At 38.0% G+C, this 23,155-nt stretch overlaps 1 protein-coding gene across 1 annotated transcript in view; it reads right to left on the bottom strand.

Annotated features, from left to right (window-relative positions):
• Nucleotides 1-18,473, bottom strand: part of GRM8 (glutamate metabotropic receptor 8) — a 313,145-nt gene extending 294,672 nt beyond the window's left edge. The window contains exon 1 of the mRNA XM_068996167.1: nt 17,868-18,473. Within this exon, the coding sequence (XP_068852268.1) occupies nt 17,868-18,377 (510 nt within the window). The 5' untranslated portion in view covers nt 18,378-18,473. The remainder of the gene's footprint in view (nt 1-17,867) is intronic.
• Nucleotides 18,474-23,155: the final 4,682 nt, after the last annotated feature.

Genomic DNA, 23,155 nt, shown 5'->3' with positions numbered 1-23,155 from the left:
AAAGATCTCGAAGAGCTGGAAAAGTAATGAGGCTGATGGCAAATTACAGCATGCTTGATTGCTCTGCAGCCAATTCCAGAGTGGTGCAAAGTGCTTTAAAGCCTAACAGCTTTTAGGAGAACAGCTAAAGAATAATGAATAGGCCATGTTAAAGCTAGGGATTCCCAAAGCAAATTTTGTTTGTTCCAATAAAGTTCATGGTACTGGAAAAGGTCTGATATTATTATCTTACAGGGAATGGGCTAAGACAGAAACATTAATAGTACTTGTTCCCTTGCAAAAGGAAGTTGCGGAGGGACTATGATTTTTGCAAACAATCTCCTGCCTTCCCATCACCCTGCATATACCAGAAACCTCCCAGGTGAAATGAATAATCAAAGGAGGTGTTAATAGCCTTTTCAGGAACAATTGTATTCTTGAAAACATCCAATAAATGTGGAAAATTTCTGGGCAAATAACTTTCTGAAACCTACTACACCTGTTCAAGACTGTAGGTGTGGTGAAGAAAACATTAAGCATGGGAGTTTGTATCCTGCTATTCCATGACATGTTTTATAATATTATGGTTCATTATAAACAAGCACACTTTCTGTGTGTTTGGGGAAATGGAGTGTTTCCAGCCCGAAAAGACATTTCAAGTGCAAAGAAGCTTGAGACTTTATCTATCTGAAAGTCAAGCAGCAGAGATAGATTTCAGGTGCTGAATGCTTTCCAGCCAATTAATCTTTTAAATAGTCCTCTGGCTCAGGACCCTGCAGGCCACAATATTGCAGTAGTAAGTTAGTATTGCTCACATGGTGGTTGCAGGCTGAAACAGATGTGTCTTCTGTCCTCAGCCTCCTGCTGCAATAGCAGTGCCCTGACAGTACCATGCCCTGACAATTTTGCCTTCCATCCACTGAATTTTCAAGAATATATTCTATGATTCTATGCCTAATTTTCAAATACTCTTCCAGACTACTCTTTTGAAAATTTTAAAGCACAAACAAAACCGTAGCTGTTTTCCTAATCTCATGCTAAATCATCATGATTTTGTTAAGGCTTGCTACAGGACAATATTAGCAACAACTTCTGGATTAAGTCAGTATTTGCTAAATTATTTTTGGTTTTAGTTAAAGAGACAGAATTTTATATTGCAAGATACATAACAGAAATAATCGTGACCCACAAATTCTATTTCTTTTGTTGGAGTGTGCACACCTTGAAATATCTCGGGTGACTGAACTAATAGGAAAACAATACATTCAAATGATACAACTGGTATCATCTTGCTAAGCTGATGGCAGGAATGTAAGATAGCACAATCAACAGAGAGCAGGTATATTTGCTGTAATTTTTCTGTAGATTTCCTCCCTGACACAGTCTCGTTTTCTTGCCTTTCACAGGCAGTTTTCTCCCCCTTCCTCCCCACTGCTCACCTCACCTGAAGGCTGTCAGAGACCTTCTGGCTAATACAGAGATTGCAGTTCCCACCAGCATGCTCTTTTATGTCTCACAGATATTCCTTGAAAACTTTAGAAACAAGCTGGATAAGTAAAAAGGTTCACGGAAAACTGGCTGCAACAACCAACCAGTTTCTGGCTCATAATCAGGAAAGGAGTGCCTAGAGTGGCTGTAGAGGAGCACTGGCAATCTGGCAAGAAAACATTTCCTTAACAGAATCAGGCATTGGCATAAGAGCAATATCAGCAGCAGCTAGCAGAGGAGGACTTATCCCTGTGGACCTTCCTTTCTATCCCTGAGCATAAGCTTATCCAGATAAACCCCAAGCTACCTAATTTACTATCAACGTAAAGAATTTTTAAAAATATATGTAGTTATGATGGTCTTATTAAATGAAGTATGGTTAAAGTACCTCACAGAATCACATGTGGTTCTGAGATTTACAGAAGTCAATGCTGTCACCTTTACAACTCAAAGCCTTGCTGAAAAGACATTCAAGTTTATTTGCTAAGACCTATTTTCCATCCCTCCATGTGGGCTGGCATTCATGGTACTTCATTGTACATTAATACCAGTTTATATCAGTTATGTTATTTTGCCCCTGGCAAGGACTTGTTGCCAGATTCGCCTTCTTTTTCCCTCCTTTTCAAAATATTGGCTTATTCCTGTTTCCTGGCAGTGCTCATGGAATAAAACACCACTTAGCAAGAGGGATAAGGCAGACAAAGACATTTCATGACAACAGGAAATAAAAATCAATTTTACAGTCTACACAGTATTAGCAACCCCACTGCCTTCTAAGCACTGCAGTAAGCCAGAGGGTGTGGAAGATCCCAGCTGGGAGTCTGAATGCCCAGCCTGCTCCCCTGCTCACACCTGCAGGTGTGCCTAACGTGTACAGCACCAGCCTTTTGGGGACACCTCACCCAGCATGTCTCACTCCTCTTTTTCTGCTTCTCTTCCTAGCAGGATCTCAAGTGAACAAACCATCAGCTCTCTAGGGCTTGAGCCTTTTTTACTCAGTTTTCTAATTTAAATTTCAGTGAATGTTAACATACAGTGTAAACAGGTGAAAAAGGCTGTTTCTATTTAAGTCCTGTATATTAATCACCTATGGGAGATTAATAATAATATTAATAATAGTGATGATGAAAATAATAAGGGATAATAATAAGCATGATAAACATCGACATAACTACATGTGCAAAATGTAACTGAAAATTAAATGCTAGCTGCATGCATGCATATGATTCTTTGCTTTGCAAACATGCAATAATTGGCAAGTATCTGCAGATGTGCTGTGAGTGCAACTCAGGTACGTTCTGTCTGTCGTACTGAAAGAAAGATTTTAATGAAATAAATGTCAAGATGATTTCTTGGATGACTGCTTACACTGGGATTTGATCTCTTGTTTATACTTGCTTAATATCCATAAATTATGGCATATGTTTCACAAGCATGTAATTACACTTGTCATTCTGTGTGTTAAATTCCTGAGCAGTGCAGACAAAGTGTGTAGTGATACACGGCCAGTTCAGCCATCATTTGCGGCAAGTTAAATAATTTTCAAAAAAACCTCGCATGTAGCGCTGTAAAATGATCAAGGATACATAGGAGTAATGTTACTTTTGGTTTTATTAGCAGCAGAATTTCACCAATTTTGTTTTCTACTGCTGCTTATTTGATAATCCTTTGCTTAAGAATATATCAAATGCTCTTAAGATTTTCTAGGACAGGTCTAGCTGCATCTTGCATTTTGCAGTATTACTATCAAGGTTTGTTAGAGAGAATTTTAAGTCATTCCTATGATCATCATCCACGCCAAAGTGCTACACTGGCATTTGTGATGATAAGACCTAAGTATCCCTTTCACTTTTTTATAAGGTAACAATAAATGCTTCCTCATTTACACCATTCTGTAATGCTTTCCAGCAGAACTAAAGGAAGAGGAAACCATTTTGCACTTAATTTCAGTGAGTCAGTTAGTGCCTTTACACCAGCTTCAGACATTCCCATTGCAGTGTATGGAAATTGAGCCCATACCCACAAGAAAACCCTTGGCCTGAGATACTGAGATGTCCGTCCTGCAAAGCCAGCGTTCAGCTGCTGCAGGCTTTCCTGGCACAAAGAAGAACCTGCCACTGCAGGCAGGGTGGATGATTTTTTATTTGTTGGCTAAGGGTAGGCTGCTCCAGCACATCAAAGATCACACATGGCTGGTTTCTGTAAACCAAAGCTAGGACCCCATTCGATATATTGCCAGATAAAATTTGATGCTAATATTAGCATATGCATAAGGTGGTTCGAGGCATAGGGCAGCTCTGCTTGTCCAATCTATAGCAAGTTCGACCTAGGGATATGACATTTCTCATGTCCTCAGGGGCCCTTGTGCAGTGCCCAGGGGTGGCAGCTGGGGGTGCAGAGCATTGCCTGTGCTCAGTTCTCAGGCTCCTGCCATCATTTTCTGCCCTCCTTGGCATGTGACATGGTGCAGGTAGAGCAGAATTCAGCTCTTACAAAGTGGGAATAAGTATGTGTATAATGTTTCTTCACTTTTTTCCCCCTTAGTGTTTAGAAGAGAAACTTTTAATAAAATCAGGAAGATTCATAAAGACATCCAACTCCATAACTTCATTAATCTGAAAAGTGTCTCAAATAAATTAATGACTACTGTATTATTTTATTAGAACTTGCAGAAATGTTGGCTGTATGCTGCCCTTTCCTCCTCCTGCCCTCTCCACATCCTGAACCTTCAGTTAAGGAATGCCACATCACTGTTTAGAAAGACTAGTATGTTCGGTTTGAAAAAAAAAAAGCTTCCATTGTAGTCCAGTTATTTGCTTTATTTTTCCATTTTGCATTATTTTTATGATTCATTTTCTGTGTGTTTTAATATTTTAATGGTCTGTAGTGTATTATAGGGAGGAATCAGGAGCACTGCTGCAAATAGGAACTGTGAAGTTAAATACATTATTTATTATTATGAATCAGTCTGCCTAAATAACAATATTCACAACAGTCTGAAGAATGAATGACAAATATCACTGTCAATAGCTGCTGTGGGAGTGTCCTCCAATGTTCCCTATTCAAAACAAAAATTTCTACTCTTCTTCTATAAAGTCCTACATGTAAAAAAAAATCAAAAGTAATTACAAGCCTGTATGTCAAGAACAAAAAACGCCCATATTTTATGAGAGTAAGTAAATGAGACAGTTCATGGCAAGGGTTTTGCACTGCAGAGATATCAGTCCTAAATACTGAAGGAGCTGCTTGGCATTTAGACAGTTCAAAACTGAGATGGTCAGTGCTATGTAGCAGTAGGTGGTTAGAAACTCCCAGTCTTTGAAAATCACTGTGTCTTCATCTATGACCAGCAAACATATATAGGCACTTCCAGAAGTCCACTTCACTTCAGACTCATGTGGGATGACTCAGCCATTCATATGAATACAGGGGTCTGTCCTTGAGATCTCTATTAAACTAGACAGGAGAAGATGGGAGTGAGATGAATTTTGTGTTACTGCTCTGGCCAAGACTTTCAAGCTTAGTCTTTAAGAGAAATCTTGGAAATCCGTGGCTAAAGTATATAAAGGAACGTTTCAGTATTCAAAAGTGCTTTACTCTTAGGTCTTCCCATGGCATTTAGTGGGACTTCTTTAAAGGTTTTCCTTTGGTTCTGGTCTCTGTCATCATGTATCTGTCATTTTTTTTGTACTTTATCCTCTCAATGCACAAGTATGTTCTAAAGGAAAAATGAGGCTGCAGTAGCTGCCTGAATTATACTTGATAGCCTGGTGGATAAAGTACTCAGCTGGGAACAACTAACCATTGAGTTATAGGGGTTTTGGACATGAAAGTCTCTCCTGCTGAAGCTGTTCATGTTTTCACAAACAATTAAACTTCCATTGGACCCGCCTGAGAGTAATTCACTGTATAGTCCAGTATTCAGTGAGGAATGGTAATAGCTAAGTTCAAATCATTACTCTAACGAACATTTAATGAATTTTAGCATGGATGAAATAAAATTTTCCCATTGTGAAAGCTTATCATCAGTGAATAGACAGCATCTGGCAACAGCAGCACTCACATGCATCCAGCTGTTTAGAGGTAGAAGAGCAGGCAAGAATTTTCAAGAAGATGCACCATTATAGACCCACTTTAACAAACAGTTTTGAGATTAGAGCTCTCCAGGGAAGGTCCTACACACAGCAGACTGGTGAGATAAGACCTTTTCTGGCAGAAAGAGAAGTCCCAGGGTGGAAGTTCATGGCATACTGCATGCACAGGCAGCCCTGTTTCTGCAGAGCTCATAATTTTACCATAAAGCAGCCTTTTCTGTCCTTGTCGGAGATGAGCTGTCCCATCTCCTAAGTTATATTTGATTTCCTTCTCTGAATCCAAAAGAATTTACCCAAGAGCCTTGTTTAAGTCATGAGTAAACAGTGTGGCAAGAGGGGCACCAGCACTTAATGAATGGTACCCAAGACTGACATTTCAAACCCATCACTTTTATTTTAAACTCTAAAATCTCCAAAATAGAAATAAAATATTTTGTTTCACACAGAATACATGTTATCATTTAACACAAAAGAAACCATTTTGGAAAGCTTTTCTCAACAAAATAAAACAAAAACCAAAACAAACAAAAAACAAACAAACAAACAAAAACCCCAAACAAAAAATACAATAACAACAAAAAAATAAAAACCCAACCCAACAAAGAAGCACCCAAGTTTCGTTAAAACATGATCATTTTGATTCAGAATAAAATCAATGTTTATTTTCAGCTCAGCTGTCAAACTAACTAATTATTTGCAGAGCCTTGCTCATAATATTGTATTCATGCTTTGGCTAGATTAAAAACAACAATGAAAGACAATGAAATTTTAAATTAGAATTCACCTTTTCTAAAAGGTGTGGAATCTCCTCTTAGCTCCTGATCTACTCCTGGTAAATAGATGAGGCAGTTATTCACCACATAACTGACAGAAGCTGCCAATTCTTAGGGATTTTTACTCAATTTAGAGATAAGCAAGCAAACTTTTAATGAAACCATCATGAAAAATGAAACAAACAAAAAAAATGGTTCCTGAGACAGTAAGAAATATACTGGCATAATGGTCAGCTAGCAAGTCTTTTACAAGATTGTTTTGATTGTCTCTCTTCTCAAACGTTTAAGAACACAAGTCCTCTTATCCTAGTAGAACATACACTTGCACACACACCTATCTTAATTTTCTTAAATCCCACACTACTTAATTTCATGCTTTGTTGTAAGAATGATAGACGTTCGTTTTTTCCCAATCACTCTAATATAGATTGCAGATATTAATTTTAACAATTTTAATATTATTGGGCAATAATCCAAATACTTTTTCCTGACTCTGGAGCTCTCTTTCTTTGAGTGCCATAGTTTCCTAAGGGGGACGTACAGCCTCTGATTACAGGTCAGGCAGGCTTCACCACTTGCTCCTGAGACTGATGACTTGCATATTTAAATTATCCTGTGAGTTGGATAATCTCCTTTCATAGCAAAACCCAGGGGAGAGAACTATGTAAGAGGATACAAGGAATCCCTCGTTAAGGACTAGCTATCTGAATACTTATGTGCCCCCACCCCTTACTCTTATATCTGATTATCAAGGAGCCTTTATAGTCACAAATCCCTTCAGCCACAGAAGTGCTCTAACCAAGGAAGCAGGGGTGGGGGAGCCCTGGACATCAGTCCTCCAGAGCCACTGGGCGCTCCGTTCCACCGGCATCATCCGTCAGGCTGAGGATTCGCTGCTCTGTGACTTGCCCAAGGTCACACAGAAAATCTGTACTGAAGCAAGACAAAGGATGTAAGGCTTCAACGAGCAGTACCACACAGCAAGGGAAGTCTGTCACACTCAGACAAAGCTTTGCAGCTTGCCATTGAGCCAAGTGATTATGTGATCCATACCAAAAATACCCGGCATTTTCATCAGCTTCTTACATCTTTACTCTCATTCTTTCCTGCAGGCCAGCATAATTATTTGATGTGTATGCAAAGACACAACAAAACAAGTACAACTGGAATGGTGAATCTTCATTCCTGAAGCACAAGTTCTTTGCTATTCAGCCCAAAAATAGAAATAAGGAGAGAAAAAAAAGCCCACAAGCTTTGAAACTTGGCAGGAATGGCAGGAAATCATACCTTGAGTCACAGGGCACTCTCAGCATCTGTTCCAACTGCAAGCTTTTCATGCTCCCATATACAGCACAGCTACCTTCCTGTTTTATTCCAGTCACCAAAACTAGCACTAGAAATACTATTTTTTCTTTGCAGTCTCAAATAACCTACATATCCATTTTTCAAAATGCTGTGTAGTTAGTGTTGGAGATGTGAACTAGCTCACAGATGATGAGTTTTTGTTGTTTAGATGATATTTGGCAAAACAGTTCCCAGTGGGTTTAAACAAGAGCTCTGACTGCACTTAGGATTTGCAAGTGGAAGTGTTTGCAACATGCACAAAAGAAATGCTAGTTAATAAGACAAATGTTTACACTTAAAACTTTCTGAGGGCATCATCAAATCCTATGCAACAAAGAAGATATAAACACGTTATTTTTCTCTCATGTTTCATGCTTTTTAATAGCTTTTACTTTCATTACAAACACTTCAGTTCTGCCTGAACTGTGCACAAAGAGAATCAGCCCTTTAATCCTCAGGACAATACATGTTTTCTTCACACTTTAGAAAGCAAATATAGCAGCTGGTAACTTTCAAATCCTGTGCTTTGTTGTGCAAAAGATGTCAAGCAGAAACCTCAAATTTAGAAGACGGAAACACTGGCTGCTCTACCTAGATCATTTTCCTACTGGTACAAAAAATGCATATTTTTATACTTCTATCCAACCTAATTTTTAGAAATCTAGGAAGTAGAAAATTTGGCATTTTTCTTATAATACACAACTGGATTAAACTTTAGACAACATATAACAGGCTACTTCTTGGCAATATTTTTTTCTTATAATCAGCCCATATTTTAATTCCTGAAACAATATCCTAGATCTAGTTATATGTGTCTCTGCTCTACTAACTCCTCTTTATGAGTGGAGTTTGTAGTGTTAGGTTTGTATTTAATCCATATTACAAAATGATTATTTGGAGAGGCATGTCTGTGGAGATCAAATTGCCAGCTCCCCCAAGGTCATTATTGTCCCATATTGAAAAAAGAAAAATCTCTTTTAATTGACTGTATCCCTATCTATTTTCTGACTGCTACCAATAGTGCATCACCATGATAATATCTGAAAATTGCATAAAGCAGTAGAGGACCCATGTTTGCTTTTGCTATGTGCCTGCTGGACAAACTGTACTCAAAGTCTACTAACGGTGATGACACAATATTTCAATGGACACAGGATATTATTTGCCTCTGGATAAACCCAGTTTTAGAGTGGTACAATTCACTGGCTTCCCTGGAATTCATTGTTCTCTCAGGGATTCTTCCTCATGTAAGCAAGACTAAAAGTCACACAAAAATCACTCTGTTTCCCTTTTGAGTAAGCAGAATTCAACAAGTAGGTCCTATGCAGCTGGCTATAGAAAAATATACATACTTACACTACTTGTCTGCATTTCATGAACACAGAAGAAGCCAGAAATTTGAATCCTAAAACAGGTCGTGCCCCTGCATCAAGACATCCACAGTCTTGGGATTCCAAGGCCTTTGCACTTTCCATTCAATGTATGATACCAGCCCTGACAGCCTATTTGTCTCTTTCTGTGGTTTTGGTTTGGTCCTGGACACCATAGCAGTGAGCACAGTCTGAATTCCCCAGGTTTTTTATGCTGCTCCTAATGATAAATGTGTTCCTGTCTCAGATTGCCAAGATATATTCTCTTCTCCCACGGCACTGTCTTGAAAGGTTGTTTGGACTATGTGGTCCAGAGCCAGTGAATTTACAGTAATATAATAACATAGCAAACATCCTTTACAAAGCACACATATATGTGCTATATATTCTCTCCTCTCTATTATTAGCCAGTAGGTATTGTCTTATATAGCACTGAATTTCAACATGGTCCACTTTATTTAACAGTCCACTCACATATCATCCAAATAAGGAGGTCAGTCTGGAGACCTCCTGCAACCTCACCTACATTCACACAGCACATCTTCCAGACTGGCAATCTCTTGTCTAGATGACAGCCCTCAAGGAAGTCAGCTCTTCTAGGACACTTTTTGTGTTTCAGCATTACTGATAAAACCAAAGCATACTTATGGCACCCAGAGAAGAAATCAGAATGGCAAGAAAACCAGCCCTTCTTTCAGTTCATTTCTTGGGCTTTGTTTCCAAAGTGTCAGGCCTAGAGAGCCATTGCAGGATCCATAGTTTCTCTAACAAATCACCTAAGTAGAACTGTCGTTAAAAGTTTTCACTAAGACCTTAATATTTCACAGCACTTTGCAAGCAAAAACCAAAGAAAATTTATCTGAATGAGAGTAGCCATCACTTTAGGGGATCCGTGTTCCTGCAATGCGATGGAGCTGCTTAACAAAATTGTGCTCTGCCTGGAAGACTGTGATGGCATTTTAAACGTAACAGAGCCACACTCAAAGTAAAAATCTTATGGAGATTGTTAGGTACTTTTCAGAGAATGATACCTAAAATGGGCTATCATACTTTTGCTACTTTTCAATTTATAGAAGAGCTGTGTGCAAAATGCACCAGTGAAGAAGGAATAGAGATTCTGATTCTGCCTCTACAAAAACCGCTTCTACATAACTAAATGCTGGAGGCACCTTTAGTGAAAAAACATAAGCCAAAACTCAAAAGACTAATTATTTCACCTCAGAGAATTCACTTTTGCTCCTGTCCCACAGTCTCAAGCTGTAAAAGAAATACAATAGGAAGAGAGATCTCACAATACCATGGAATATCTCAGCATTGCTATCAGAAATAGTTTATTTCAGAGAAGAGTTAGAGCCCAGTATCTACCTGAAGTGCCAGATAAGAAATCCTACAGGGAGGTAAAAAAAATAGAGACCCTTGTCTGTTTAGAATTCAATCTTTCAACAAGCATTTCCCTTTTTTCCTGTTATTCCCATAGATAGATCCCTGTCACAAGTTTCCTAATTTCCAGCTCTTCCTCCTGCTGATCCACTCATCCTCACAACCTGCAGAAACTGAGACTCAGTCAGAGTCTTGCTTATTCAGCATGACTGAAAAAAATTTCTTTGAAGACTATGGAATGAAATAGCCACTTGAAAAATTCTGGCAACCATGGTCAAAAAGTAGCTTTTCTTAAGACAACTAGAGAAAGAAATAAAGCATGCAGGAAAAGAAAGAGAAAAGGAGATGAGTAAAATTCCTTCCAAAGGAAAGTGAGGAAGAATTTAAGAAACTGGCATCACCCTTGCAGGTGTTTGAAATCTTCTTATAAAACCTCCTATCACTTCCATCAAAGGTTTCCAAAGCCTTCCAAAGAGAAGAGGTTCTATCTGATGCAAGTCCAAGCATGTATCAACCCATAATCTTTCCGTAAACAAGATGCATCCATACTCATAGATCTGATCCAGTTCCCTTCTGAAAGCATTTTATTCTTTCTATTGAGGACACAGACAGCCAAGGGTCAACAGCCTCTGAATTTAAGGCTTTACTTAAATGCTTAATTTTCCTGTCAGAGAGATAGGGGACATAATATCTTGCTGGGAGTACATATAGATTCCAGCCCAGAGGAGTGTTTTGCTCTTGGCTATTTAATTCATTCCTGTGGAATTAGTGTCCTCCAGTTAGGCTTTTGTTCTGATGACTATTTTTCTCTGATAAATGCTAGGAAGCACAAGGATATACATTTAAGCACTCTAAACCAGTTTAATCCTAAAAGCACAATATGCTTTAGGGAAAATAATGAGAATGGAAATAAGAAAACACACAAAATCTACCACTTGGCTGAACACAATAGCACCTGGTTTCTGATGACAGTCAGAATGCAGGACTACTCATATTGCCCAACTGCTACTGTACTGAAACAATTAAACACCAGGGGGAAAAAGTCGTCTTAATTTAGTTCTCATTGCAGCTAATAAAACTAACATTGCTGTAGTACAGCACTGAAAAAGCATCAATGATCCTTGCAGTGTCTTGGCTTCCCTTCAGTGTGATGTAGGAGCAGAGGAGCTCTGTCCTGAGAAATCAGCAGCAATGCCTATGCTGGTAAATCACATTATTTCAGAGCACATCTCTCAGCAACAGCTCTGCTGCCTCCACTGTCAGACTGTCAGGACAGTCCATAACTCGGCCACGACCTGTGCCAGCCAAGTCGCCCAATTTTCTGACAGGCTTCAGAAGTCATCATGGGTCAGGAATCATTCCCTCCTGGTAATTTACATGCAGCCCCATGATTTGGGGAAATAAAGGAGTATGGGATATGGGTGTGGATTGCCTGTGTCAGCTGGCCTCAGCCATGAAAGGGTGAAATAATTTTCTCTGCATATGCAGTGTCCTTCAGGGGAGGGAAATGATAGTGTAGATATATATATAGATATATATTTCTTGCCCTCAGGGAAGTAAAAAGAAAATTAGATTGTTGGTCTTTAACAGCTACAATCTCTTTGTAAGGTGCTCATGTATTGTACTTATGGAATGACATAAAACCCTCAACATTTAAGACAGCTTCAACATGCCTATGAAAGCAGGGGAGACATCTCAAACATTTAATTAATGATAACCAAGCTTCTGATTGTTCCTGTGAAATGCTTAAACACAAGCAAATCAAAATGACAAAAGAGAAGCACAAAAAGGTCAGAAGATGCTTCTCAAGCCTTGTAGCAAACCAATGACAAACAAACGAAAATAATACAGAAAAGCAGATTACCCTCTTGGTCTAACCACAGGTTCCATCTAGGACTGTGAGAAACCAAAATTCTTAAGGTTTTAGAGGAATATTTAAGGAACTAATATACTGTAAAATAATAAACGAATGCATCAAGTTGGTTTTGTACTCTCTTGCCTCAAGCAGCTTAGCACAAATCAAATTTGATGTTAATAAGTGCTAGCAGTTTTCACAGAATCTGAAAACCTATTATTTCCTCTGGCTGCAACTAAAAAAATTGGCAACTGTTTCATTACTGATGCTAGCAAAGTACCTCTTGTACCTATAATTTTATCTTGGTGTTGACCTGGTATTTGCCTCTCTCAACCACACACATTTAACCTGGTACTGACAGAAGAATCATGGTTGAGTTAAAAGAGGGACTTTGCATAATCAAGTGTCTACTGCCATGGAAATATAAAGATGTTGCGGAGCAAAGAGATATGAATGTTTCTTCTATGTAAAAGAAGTTCAATTATGAAAAAAAAATTCCAATAAAGGTATTTTCCAGCCAATAACAAGAGAAGATGCTCAGGCACTAAACAGATATATGAATGTACTAAGCTACAAAAAAGCACTGTAAAATTAAATGGCACGTATGGGTTCCTTTTATAATTAAAAATTATTCAGAAAGTGCAAATATTATCTAGAACAAAAGTAAAATAAATATGTTCATTTTAAGACTTATTTCAAAATGTTTCAGTCATCTTCTCTCTACTTACAACAATTTTTCTTCACACTTCACACAAAATTTTCCAAATATGTTTTAACCACCAGGAAAAAAATCTTCCTATTACAAATTTCAAATGGTATGCAGTGGAAAATATTGACACATGTAGCAGGACACAGTGAATGGAAAACTTATATATTTCAATCAGTGCAGCACACTTTTTTATTAATGAGTACCAATATGTTGGGTGAAATTCTTGAGCCTCATCTTTACTTCTTTAAAGTATATTATACAGCTTTTCCATTATGGAAAGGCCCTGCAGTCACACCTGGAACAGACTGACTCCTGCATCTTCCCAGAGCCTTTGAAGTCTGTAAAGCTCATGAGGTGCAAATATTTCTGTAGACATAGAGTCTAGATCAGGATCTGTGTATGCCTCAGGTTGCCTCACAAAAGCATGTTTGTGCTGTCTGAAATTAGGTGGTAAAATGTTATTACATTTTATTTACATCATATTCCTTTCATGAGATGCACTCCATTGCCACAACTTAAATTCAAAGCCCAGCATTTATGAAGTTCAGTGAGATTAGCCTCTGTACTATGGTAATGCCCTCATTTCTGGGAGGCCTGTCTGCCGCTCTGTGCAGGTCGAGAACACAAGGCAGCAAAAGTGCCACATGGCAGCCAAACATAAAAAGACCTGCAACTAAGCATAAAAATAGTATCATACAGGTATAGCTCTAGTAAATGTACAAAGATACCAGGCAAAGATATACACTAAAATCCAAAATGAGGCAATGAAACAATCAAAGCGAATAAGCAAAATGCTGGTGAAACTAATATATTCACTTCTAGATTTACTGAAAGAAACTGTCCCTTGTACTTTGGATGGTTGCCATAAAGTTGAAAGTGTTACTCCGTAATACCATTTGTACTTGTACTTCTGAAGAGGTGAACGTGTACGAAATGTATAAGGCAAATGTGCATGAAGTGAATATTAGTCCCTCCAGATAGCAGCTATTAAAGTGGACTACAGCTCTGCCACAAAAAGGGAATTTGACCAAAAAGAGGCAATAAGTAATTTAGCCTTGGGAAACTGGTGAAAACAGAAGGTAAGGCAAGGAAAAGCCAGGCAAGGCAAAGCAAGGCAAGGAAAGGATCAAAGCTGTTGATGAATATTTGGCCTTATATACATGTACATAAATACATACATAAAAGCTTGAGATCACAATTCACCAAGCATACTGTCCACCCATCTCAATTTGCATGCAAACCATCATCCCTAGGCTGCTCCTAGTGTGACACTGGCTAGAAGATGTGTGAAGGTGACAGATGGAGTGCACCGAGGAGTTCAGAAATAGTATGTGGTGTTTAGATGTGAGGACACTAGCATAAACAAATGCCTCTCTTTTTCCAGCAGATTTTAACCACTGACATAAGTTATTCAGACATTAAACAAGTAGAAGCTTTGAATACAGGGAACATAGTACATGAAGTGAGCTAGGTTACATAGTCTCTTGTTTCCTCCAGGCCAAGTTTGGGGGGCCTGGGAAACAACCCAGATGCTTATAAGTGTCACACAAAGCAGATAAAAGTTCCCATCTAGTCACGCCTAAGCACCCTACAGGAAAACAGAATTTCTGAAAAACAAATATAAGGAAGGAAGTAAGAGTAATATCTTGACAGATTGAGTCAATAGAAAGGTTGCCTCTGTGATAGTGAGAGCTGCATAACCGAGACAGCCAGCTCCTCAATAGATCCTACCAATCTGTGGTCCCTTGTCTCTGTGTCCTTTGTGAAGCAGCCCATTCCTGATGCTCCCTGATAAAAACAGCTTAAAACTATGGCAAAAAAACAACAACTGTATGATAATCAAGGAATAACAGGTTCGATTTCACACAATTAATTCCATGCTCCAGTGTTTCATGTGTGTAAAGTGCCTCTGAAAAGTCTAAAACCATCAATGAGTGAAATTTAGTCTGTCCAAATTTGTACCTTAATGTTTTGGACCTACAAAAGGGTAAGTCCTATGGAAAATCACCTCCTAGGCAGCAATGCACCTCAAAATTCACAGAAGGAGAAGGGAGAGAGAAGAATTCAAGGCAAGCCATTTGAGGAGAAAGTCTATAGATAGAGGTCATTTTCTGTGGTGGCCTCCCTCCCCTCTTCTCATGAAAACACTTAGATAAAAGATTACCTTGACTATCAATCAAGGTTTATTCTATCCACCAGATCATCAGATAGGACTATTGACCTGTATGTTTTCTGTTGTAAAATCAATAAAAGAAAGAAAAAAATTTGCAAGAAAAAGAAAAATAGCAGCATAAAAATCCAAGCTGCTGAGAGTAGTATTTCTTAGGTTATCTTTGTGTATTCACATTGAGAGATACAATACACTTCTCACAATTTCATTACAAATTAAAATTTTGCTGGATAATAATATTCTCAAAAATATGTAGTCCTGACATTTTGGAACTTCAGAGTAGGTATTAAAGCAATACTGAACTTCAAATTATAGGTTCAACTTTCTAAATAGTACTGTTAAACAGTAACATGGATGAATCACACTCATCCTGGATAAAATGGAAACGGGCATTTGCATGACGGTGATTGCTGACTTCAGGGAAAGTACAGGCATTTACCCCAGCTGAGTGTCCCACCTTGACATACATCAAGATACAGTAAACACAATTTCATGCCTGGAGCCTCTGTGAGCACAGGCCAAGGCCCAGGTCCTCAACTACAGAGCTGTGGGGATGCATCAGCTGAGAATTTCAGCCTATGTCTTTGGTCTGAGTACAATCCAAATGGGGTTATACATCTAACTTTCTGGAAAATGACCCTTAATTTCCTAATCCTCTTGACTATAACCAGTGTCAGTGGTTTCTACAGTGCTTCTAACTCAGAGCCTTATCCAGAAGACTTTACTCATAAAGATATTCACTTCTGAGAGGAAGGTGTATAAACAGATTTCACATGTTGGTCCACCATTAGGCATTAAACATCATAATTTATCTTTTTTTTACATTATTAAGAATATTTGTACAGGATCTATATTTAAAACTAAAAGAGATGTCTCCTCCTTCTGCCAGCAGCTGTGTTACATCAATTAAATGGGTAAATAAGATCTTTCCCCAGAGGGGATATCACGTGACCCTCTATTGATTAAGACTGCAGTAGAATGTTATTTGCAATCTTATTGCATAATGTAAATCAGGAGGTAGCTGTCAAGGTTTCAGAAGACAAATTGCTGCTATCTTAGACAATTCATAGGCCTCTTTCCTTCTCGCTGCTCTTAATTCACAGTTAATGCATGTCTTACCAGGCTTAGTTTCTTAAATCAGTCTATAGAACCGTATTCAACTCAAAACCGGGTGTAAGTCGTAGTCTACGTGGCCCTGCATTATAATGGGTATTAAAGTGACCGTTCAATCTATCATTATTTCAGAAATATGCATTATTTAATAGGATAGCACAACTTCAAAAAAGGATGTGAACTAAACAAAAGACACCTCCCACAACATGCATGATGGTTCCCAGGATAGATAAGCCTCCCCACCAGGCACAGCTCCAGTGGTGCTCTCCATATAAAACATTTTTTAAGTCTTAGCTCAGTTTTGTGTACTTGATTTTCACAAGTAAAACATATGGCTAGAACTAGTCCACTACTGTCAAACCTGTGCAGTAACTGCAGCTGAGCATCACTTTCGAGACTGAAAGGAATACCTAAAACAATCCAGCAGTCACTTTGTTCCTCCACTGAACTGTAAATCCATCATTATTTCCTTCAAGGAAGAACCAAAGGGAAGGACTAAAATCTCTATTCAAATGACTGAAATACACTTTGCTGAGAAACTGTAAGAAAAAGCCAATCTTTCTTTGTTACTGATCAATCTCAATTACAACCATTAGAAAACAAATGCAACACTTTTCAAAATACATGACAGCAATATTAAACATTACCAGAATCTTCTGCACCAAAGTCAAAGAAATGGTCTTTAAGTGAGTTTTGGTGATTGTAAAGTTGTATGAAATAAGGTGAGATTAATGGATGAGAAGAACAGTGGGTGGTAGGGCAGTAATAGATTCAGACATAAGTTACAGTTGTTCCATGTTCCATAGAAAAATGTGCTCAATTTACCATCATCTGTTTGCCATTGCATAGGATTAAAAGTTAAACACCTGCTGCCTGATCTCTTCCATCCAAGTTGATTTATTAGAATGTGTTCATCTTCCCATCTAACTTAGCAAATTTAAAAGTGGCAGGTTTACTTTTCCATTATCTAGAATGTCTGAGCTTCATAAAGTATTTGGAAGCAAATGCCAGTAGAACTGTTGCCTAAAAATAAGCTCTCACAAAGTGATAACAAAGTCTGGAAAAAATATCACCTTGTAGAAAATGTGGAGGAGGTTAAAATTTCAAGGAAATCAAAGATATTACAGCACATTTCATTTGGCTAGACATGCACATCAGTAGCACTAGATTATTACTGGCATATCTTTCTATGTAAGGAAATTATCTGGTCCTCCAACAAATGTAGTTGTGCTAAAATCTTATATTTCATTCTCCTGGAAATTTGGGAAATCAATCCCAACCCAGTCTTGATGAGCATAAATGTTCAACTTGGACCAAATTTGAGTAATATAAAGTAAGGATACAAATCCCTAAAGAATTAAAATGTACACAGATTGCTCAGAACTTTAAGAGAAGCACTTGGCACCTTAAAATTGGGTCTGCAAATACTGCTTTGAGGTGTTTTTTGCCCCTTTTGTTTGAAAGGGCAAACCAGCCATTTCAGATTTTGAATGTGGAAAGTGTCCTTTCTTTTTTGAAGGTATCACAACACAACTACTTCACTTATTTCATTCTTCTTTAAATTTAAAAGAAAGATAGAAAATGTTACTTACCTTAAAGAGTCTTAAAATATTTGCGACCATAATGGACACAGAACTTGCTGCAGCACCTATCACACCTGATATCTTGTCTGGCTTAGTGAAAATAGGTGGGTCACCGTTTGCACACTTCACGTCTGAACCATCTTTTTCTATCAGTGCTTGCACAAATGTTAAGGATTGCTCCAATGCATAAGTGTCCCTGGAACACGTATCAAGGATACGGACACCTAAGGTGATATTGGCAAGAAGATCAGGGTCTTTATTAATCTGATCAACTGCATACAGCATTGCCTCCAGCCTGTGGATCCCCTTCTCCTTCTTGAGCTCCCCACAAGGCACCCCTCTATCCCCTTTTGCGTGAACGGGGAACAGTCCTCCCAAGATGATGTCCCCATCCAGTCGAATGGAGTGGGCATATTCCTGGCCGTGAGTTCTTTGCATCAGAGTGAGTATCCAGTAGAATTTGGCTGTTAACAGGAAGAAACAATGGCAGGAAACCAATCGTTTCCCTTCGTATACCATTTTCTCTGAAGACGTTGTTGCTATCCAGTATCCAGGTTTTCTTCTTGCTAAAGGATGAGGCTGACCATTTGAAGCTGCACTTTCTGGAGGCTACCATCAGTGCCCAATAAGTAATATAGAACCATGTGGTAGGTAGGTAGAAAAGTACAGCAGAAGTACATAAAATGTGTTTTACAAAAGATGTCCACAGATGGAATGGGTTGACCAGCTTTTCTGAGGCGGTTTTTCAATTGCTCTTAATTGATGGTGAGGAGTAAAGTAGTATGTCTGGTCCTGATGATAAAAGGAGGTCAGTAGCTTATGTCCTTGTATTTTGCCCTACAGCTGAGGTACTTCTGGAAAAAAAATTAAAAAATAATTTTAAAAACCAGTGAGAAATACCATTTACTTTAGCAGTTTTATACCTGTCACACAGTGTATTTACTTTTGAATAGCAGTTACATCACCTAGGTTTTACTTTCAATGTTCTTTAAGTGAGCAAATCTTAGCCTTCAGTGAATTTGAACACCTGGCTGCACTGTACTATGAGCCAGGAAATTGATGATGCCAGCAGAGCAACAGCCGAATCAGGGGAACTAAACTTAGCTTGGTATTCAGATTCTGAACAGTTATTCATATCTACCTTCGCATTGCGTGACACCCAGAAACAGACCTGACCCATAACACATTGTATTTTCTGTTTTGCTGCATTATTCTGTTCAACTGTATTATTCTGCTCCAGCCTACAGAAGTGCAATAACCACTTACACTCTCACTCCGGGAGAGGTCTCATTTATGACAATGGAGTAATCAGGGTGCCTGAATTTAAGTACTTCAGCCAATGCAGTACAAGTACAATTCAATTCATTTGAATGTTAAACTGATTATTTCTCCAATGGAATTAACTTTGGGGGGGGCTAACTATTTATCTAAATCTCCTTCAAGATAATGTCTAACACTAAATTATTTTTATGAAAAGGTAGCTGATTTCTCAAGCAAAAAGAGCACAACATATTATGTTAGGAAACCAGCTGAACAGCCAACATTCCCTTTCCAACATTTGACTTGAGCTGAGGTTTAACATTAACAAGGTCTCTATTTTCTGCTTGCATTTGGACCACATTAAATAGGAACAATGTTGTGCCTGCACTGACATTTGGAGAGATCCCACTGATTTTAACGAGATGAGGATTTCAGCCTACATATCTAAACACCTGACTGACTGTTATAAATATCTGCAAATTTCCCACACTTTAATTCTCAAGTGAAGGCATTTATTTATTTCAATTCTTAACAAAATTATACATGATTGAATAAATTTTTAAACCTCTGAGGAGAAGAAAGGGAAAAGTAATTTTACCTGATACTAGATTGGCACACTCTGGGCAATTGCATCTGAACCAGTCTCTCAATACATCTGTTAGAGCAGTGGACATCCTAAGCTACAATTCACCTGATCGGTTTCTTTAAAAAATTTTTATTTACTATGAAATTGATCACACTGAAAAAGTGTCTATGTCACTCCCTATACATAAAATCCAGGCATCAGGCTCATCTGTAAATATCTACTTTGCCCTTAGTGATCTGACTGGTTCCTACCAAAAGTATGGTCACACTGGAAGACAACCACAGACAAAACCACAAAACTTTTATGTATCATGTGGTAACAAAACTCAAAATTCACTTTGATAATGCTTTAAATTGATAATCCTCTCCTTACATTAATTTTGCTACGTTTTCCCTAAATGATAACACTAAGCTCAAAAATGTTGAAGTAGAGTCTTCAAATTATGACTATTTGAAGACCTGAGAAAAGGATTCACAATGGAAAGTCTTTTATTGAATGTGAAAGTGTCTCACTCTGATTTGGTAATAGGACCAGTTGAAAATGAAAGATTTAATGGATATGAATAAAATCACTGCAATTGAGAGCAGCACACAGGACTTTCCATGCCTCTTGACATTTAGTTTTGCTTGAATTTGGCCCAGGGTTCAATAAAAATGAAACAAAGTCTATGCTGTTTTATGTGATAATCCCATCGTTCTCCCTTGGCTCTTTTTGGGCACACAGGTTATGAAGCTGCCTAGGCTTCAGCTCTGTGAGCCAAACTCAGAGTCATTCACAAACTGAACAACTTGACTCACACTACAGTGTGATTTGATCCAGGCCCATGGGATGTTTCTCATACGGTCCACGGTATAGAGAAAAGATTGAACTACTAACTAGCCACAATTATCTGTTGTTTTGACTGCCTTATTAGAAAAAGCCAGTTATGGGTTCAAAATAGTAAAGAGTATACCTAAAATAGGTATGGAGGCAATTTGCTTCATGTTTCCACAATGAACTCATTAGTCCATGTATGTATGCACAAACCAGACAAGGAGCAATTCACTAAGGGAATAAAAGATAAGACTACTCTTATTTAACACTATATGGAGAACAAGAAAGCACCACTGAAAAAGGGAAAATATTCCTGAAGGAAAGAAATGCTGCTTTTTCTCTTTTTTAGCCACAGGTTAACTCCTTACAGCCAAAGAATGCCCAGAAATTAAAGCAAGTGTCAGTCTTAGTGCAAACAAATAGTGATGAATTCAACTATTGCAACCCAAATTCTAACAATAGAGAAGTTACAGTGAGCCCAAGTGCCAGTCTAATACTTTATCTGGAACTGACTGAAAATCAAATAAATTGGCAATTAGCATTTTTCAACATTATAGTCCTCATAAGCATTAATTGCTTTGCCTCAGCTTGCACGGATTCCTGAAGAAGTATGTTTCTTACATCAAGTGTCCAGTGCTTGTCTGTAAAACAGAAATAAAATTTTAAAGTGTTCTTTTTAAAAATTTAAGACCTTTTAGTCTTTTTTTAATGTTACCTAAGAAATAAAAGCTTCTATTATACTGCCTAATTTATTCATGGCACACTGCTTTTTATATATTGATTAATATTACCTTTTACAGAACATTGCAAGTCTGTGTAGCTAAGCAGAAAGCATATGATCTAAATTAATTCCATTTTTATCAATGAATTTTAGTGAAAAAAGTATAGGCCTCTGGGCTATAAAGCCTGAATGAACTTTTCTCGTGTGCAGAGATTTCATTTGAAGTAAAATGCTGTCCTTTTCCAATTGACCATAAAAGTTTGAATTAATGCAAATATATTCTTGATTTACCATGTTCCCCACTGTAGTAGTTGGTGTTCACTAGCAACTTGAGTTCAGAGAAGAAAATTTATATATTTCCCCAGCACAGCCCGGGAGTAAGTGCACCACAAAGCCTCTCTTCCAGTCACCTTGTAATACATGCTTCTCTCGGGTTTATTTCATTAAAAATATCTGGCATTATCAGAACATATTGCTATTTTTAAAGTCAGTATTTCAGCACAAACCTCCACTTGTTCTGCTAGAATATATATTTATTTTTAAACCTAAGGAGGCGGGGTACTGCAAGACAGGGGAGATGGAAACTTCTGCATGTAGTGTCTGGTTCTGAAATTACTTCCTTCATAAAATCATTCAGCTTTATCAGATATTTGGTACTCAAGGTTGCATATTTTTGTACCACACTGCCAGAACCAATGCATCAGAATGAACCCAGACCAGTCATTACTCCAACCGCACACTCATTGCACTAAGAGACAAGCTCGTTATGGAACCTCTTTATGTTAATGAAATGGTCTAAATAATGAGTTGAGTGACAGATAAATACTTAAGTAAATATAGGAAATGCTTCTATTTTGTTAACGAGGTTCCTGAAAGAGCCGTCTTCAGCTGGCACTGAAGTCTTCACTGAAAACATGTAGAAGGATTCAATATGTTCATCAGGAAATACAGTTTTAAAAAATCCCACAATTACAGACAGCCGCAGGAGTGAGGAGTACTCTCTGCAGCATAAGCAGGATGGACATTTTACAGCTGACATTGCTATGCACACATACATGAACCCTTTACTGAGGGAGTAAAGGTAAAGTAAAATAAGCTATCAAGTGAGGGGGAAAATACCTCAGAAAAAATATTTAAAATTTTGTTTGAGTCAAAAAACTAATTTGTCATTGCATTTAAAGCATGGTTGGAACTGCACTAAGATAAAATAAGACAAATATTCTGTGAATTAGGATAGGAGAAGTTCTAGAGTGAAAACCCATTCACAAAAAATCAGATTGTCCAGTCAATACAAAACTGATCTGGTTTTACTGAATGAAAACAAAATAATGGCAATTTCCGTTATTAAGTTCTGAGAAGGAAAAAAAAGAATAAATGTGATTATTTTGATGTTTTACTACTGACACCTCTGAACAATGAAAGAATTATTTTGCTAACATTACTCAATGTTCACAGAAGTTGCTTCTTTCTCCTGTACAGCATTCCACAATAAGCAAATAGCTTAATTTCCACACAGAACAGGTAGAGTTGCCACCTGCATACAGTAGCCCAACACATATAGAAGATTAATGGGTTTTGCTGACAACAAAAGGGAATTTGGAAAACCTTTGGCCTTGACATCGCTACTCCTAACTTGCAAGAGAATTCTTCACTGATGTAAGTAGTCTTATCTACCTTGGCTCTTCTGTAATGGTTTGCTGTGCCCCTGCCACAGAAGTAACCTTTACCCAATAATCAGGACTTCAAGGCAAATCACTCTCAGCATCTCATTTACAGGAACTATTACAGGAACCCTATGCAGTCTGATGTCTCCCCTCAGTCTGATCAGCCCCTTTTCAAATACCCCAGAGCACCTGCCTTCACTTCCTACTCTGCAAATATCCATTTACCAACGAGCTACCCTGTGAAAATCCAGCA

Source organism: Aphelocoma coerulescens, chromosome 1A, assembly GCF_041296385.1.
Source record: "Aphelocoma coerulescens isolate FSJ_1873_10779 chromosome 1A, UR_Acoe_1.0, whole genome shotgun sequence".
Classification (NCBI taxonomy): Eukaryota; Metazoa; Chordata; class Aves; order Passeriformes; family Corvidae; genus Aphelocoma; species Aphelocoma coerulescens.
Note: the sequence above shows the minus strand (reverse complement) of the source record. Positions and strands in the feature narration are given on the sequence as shown.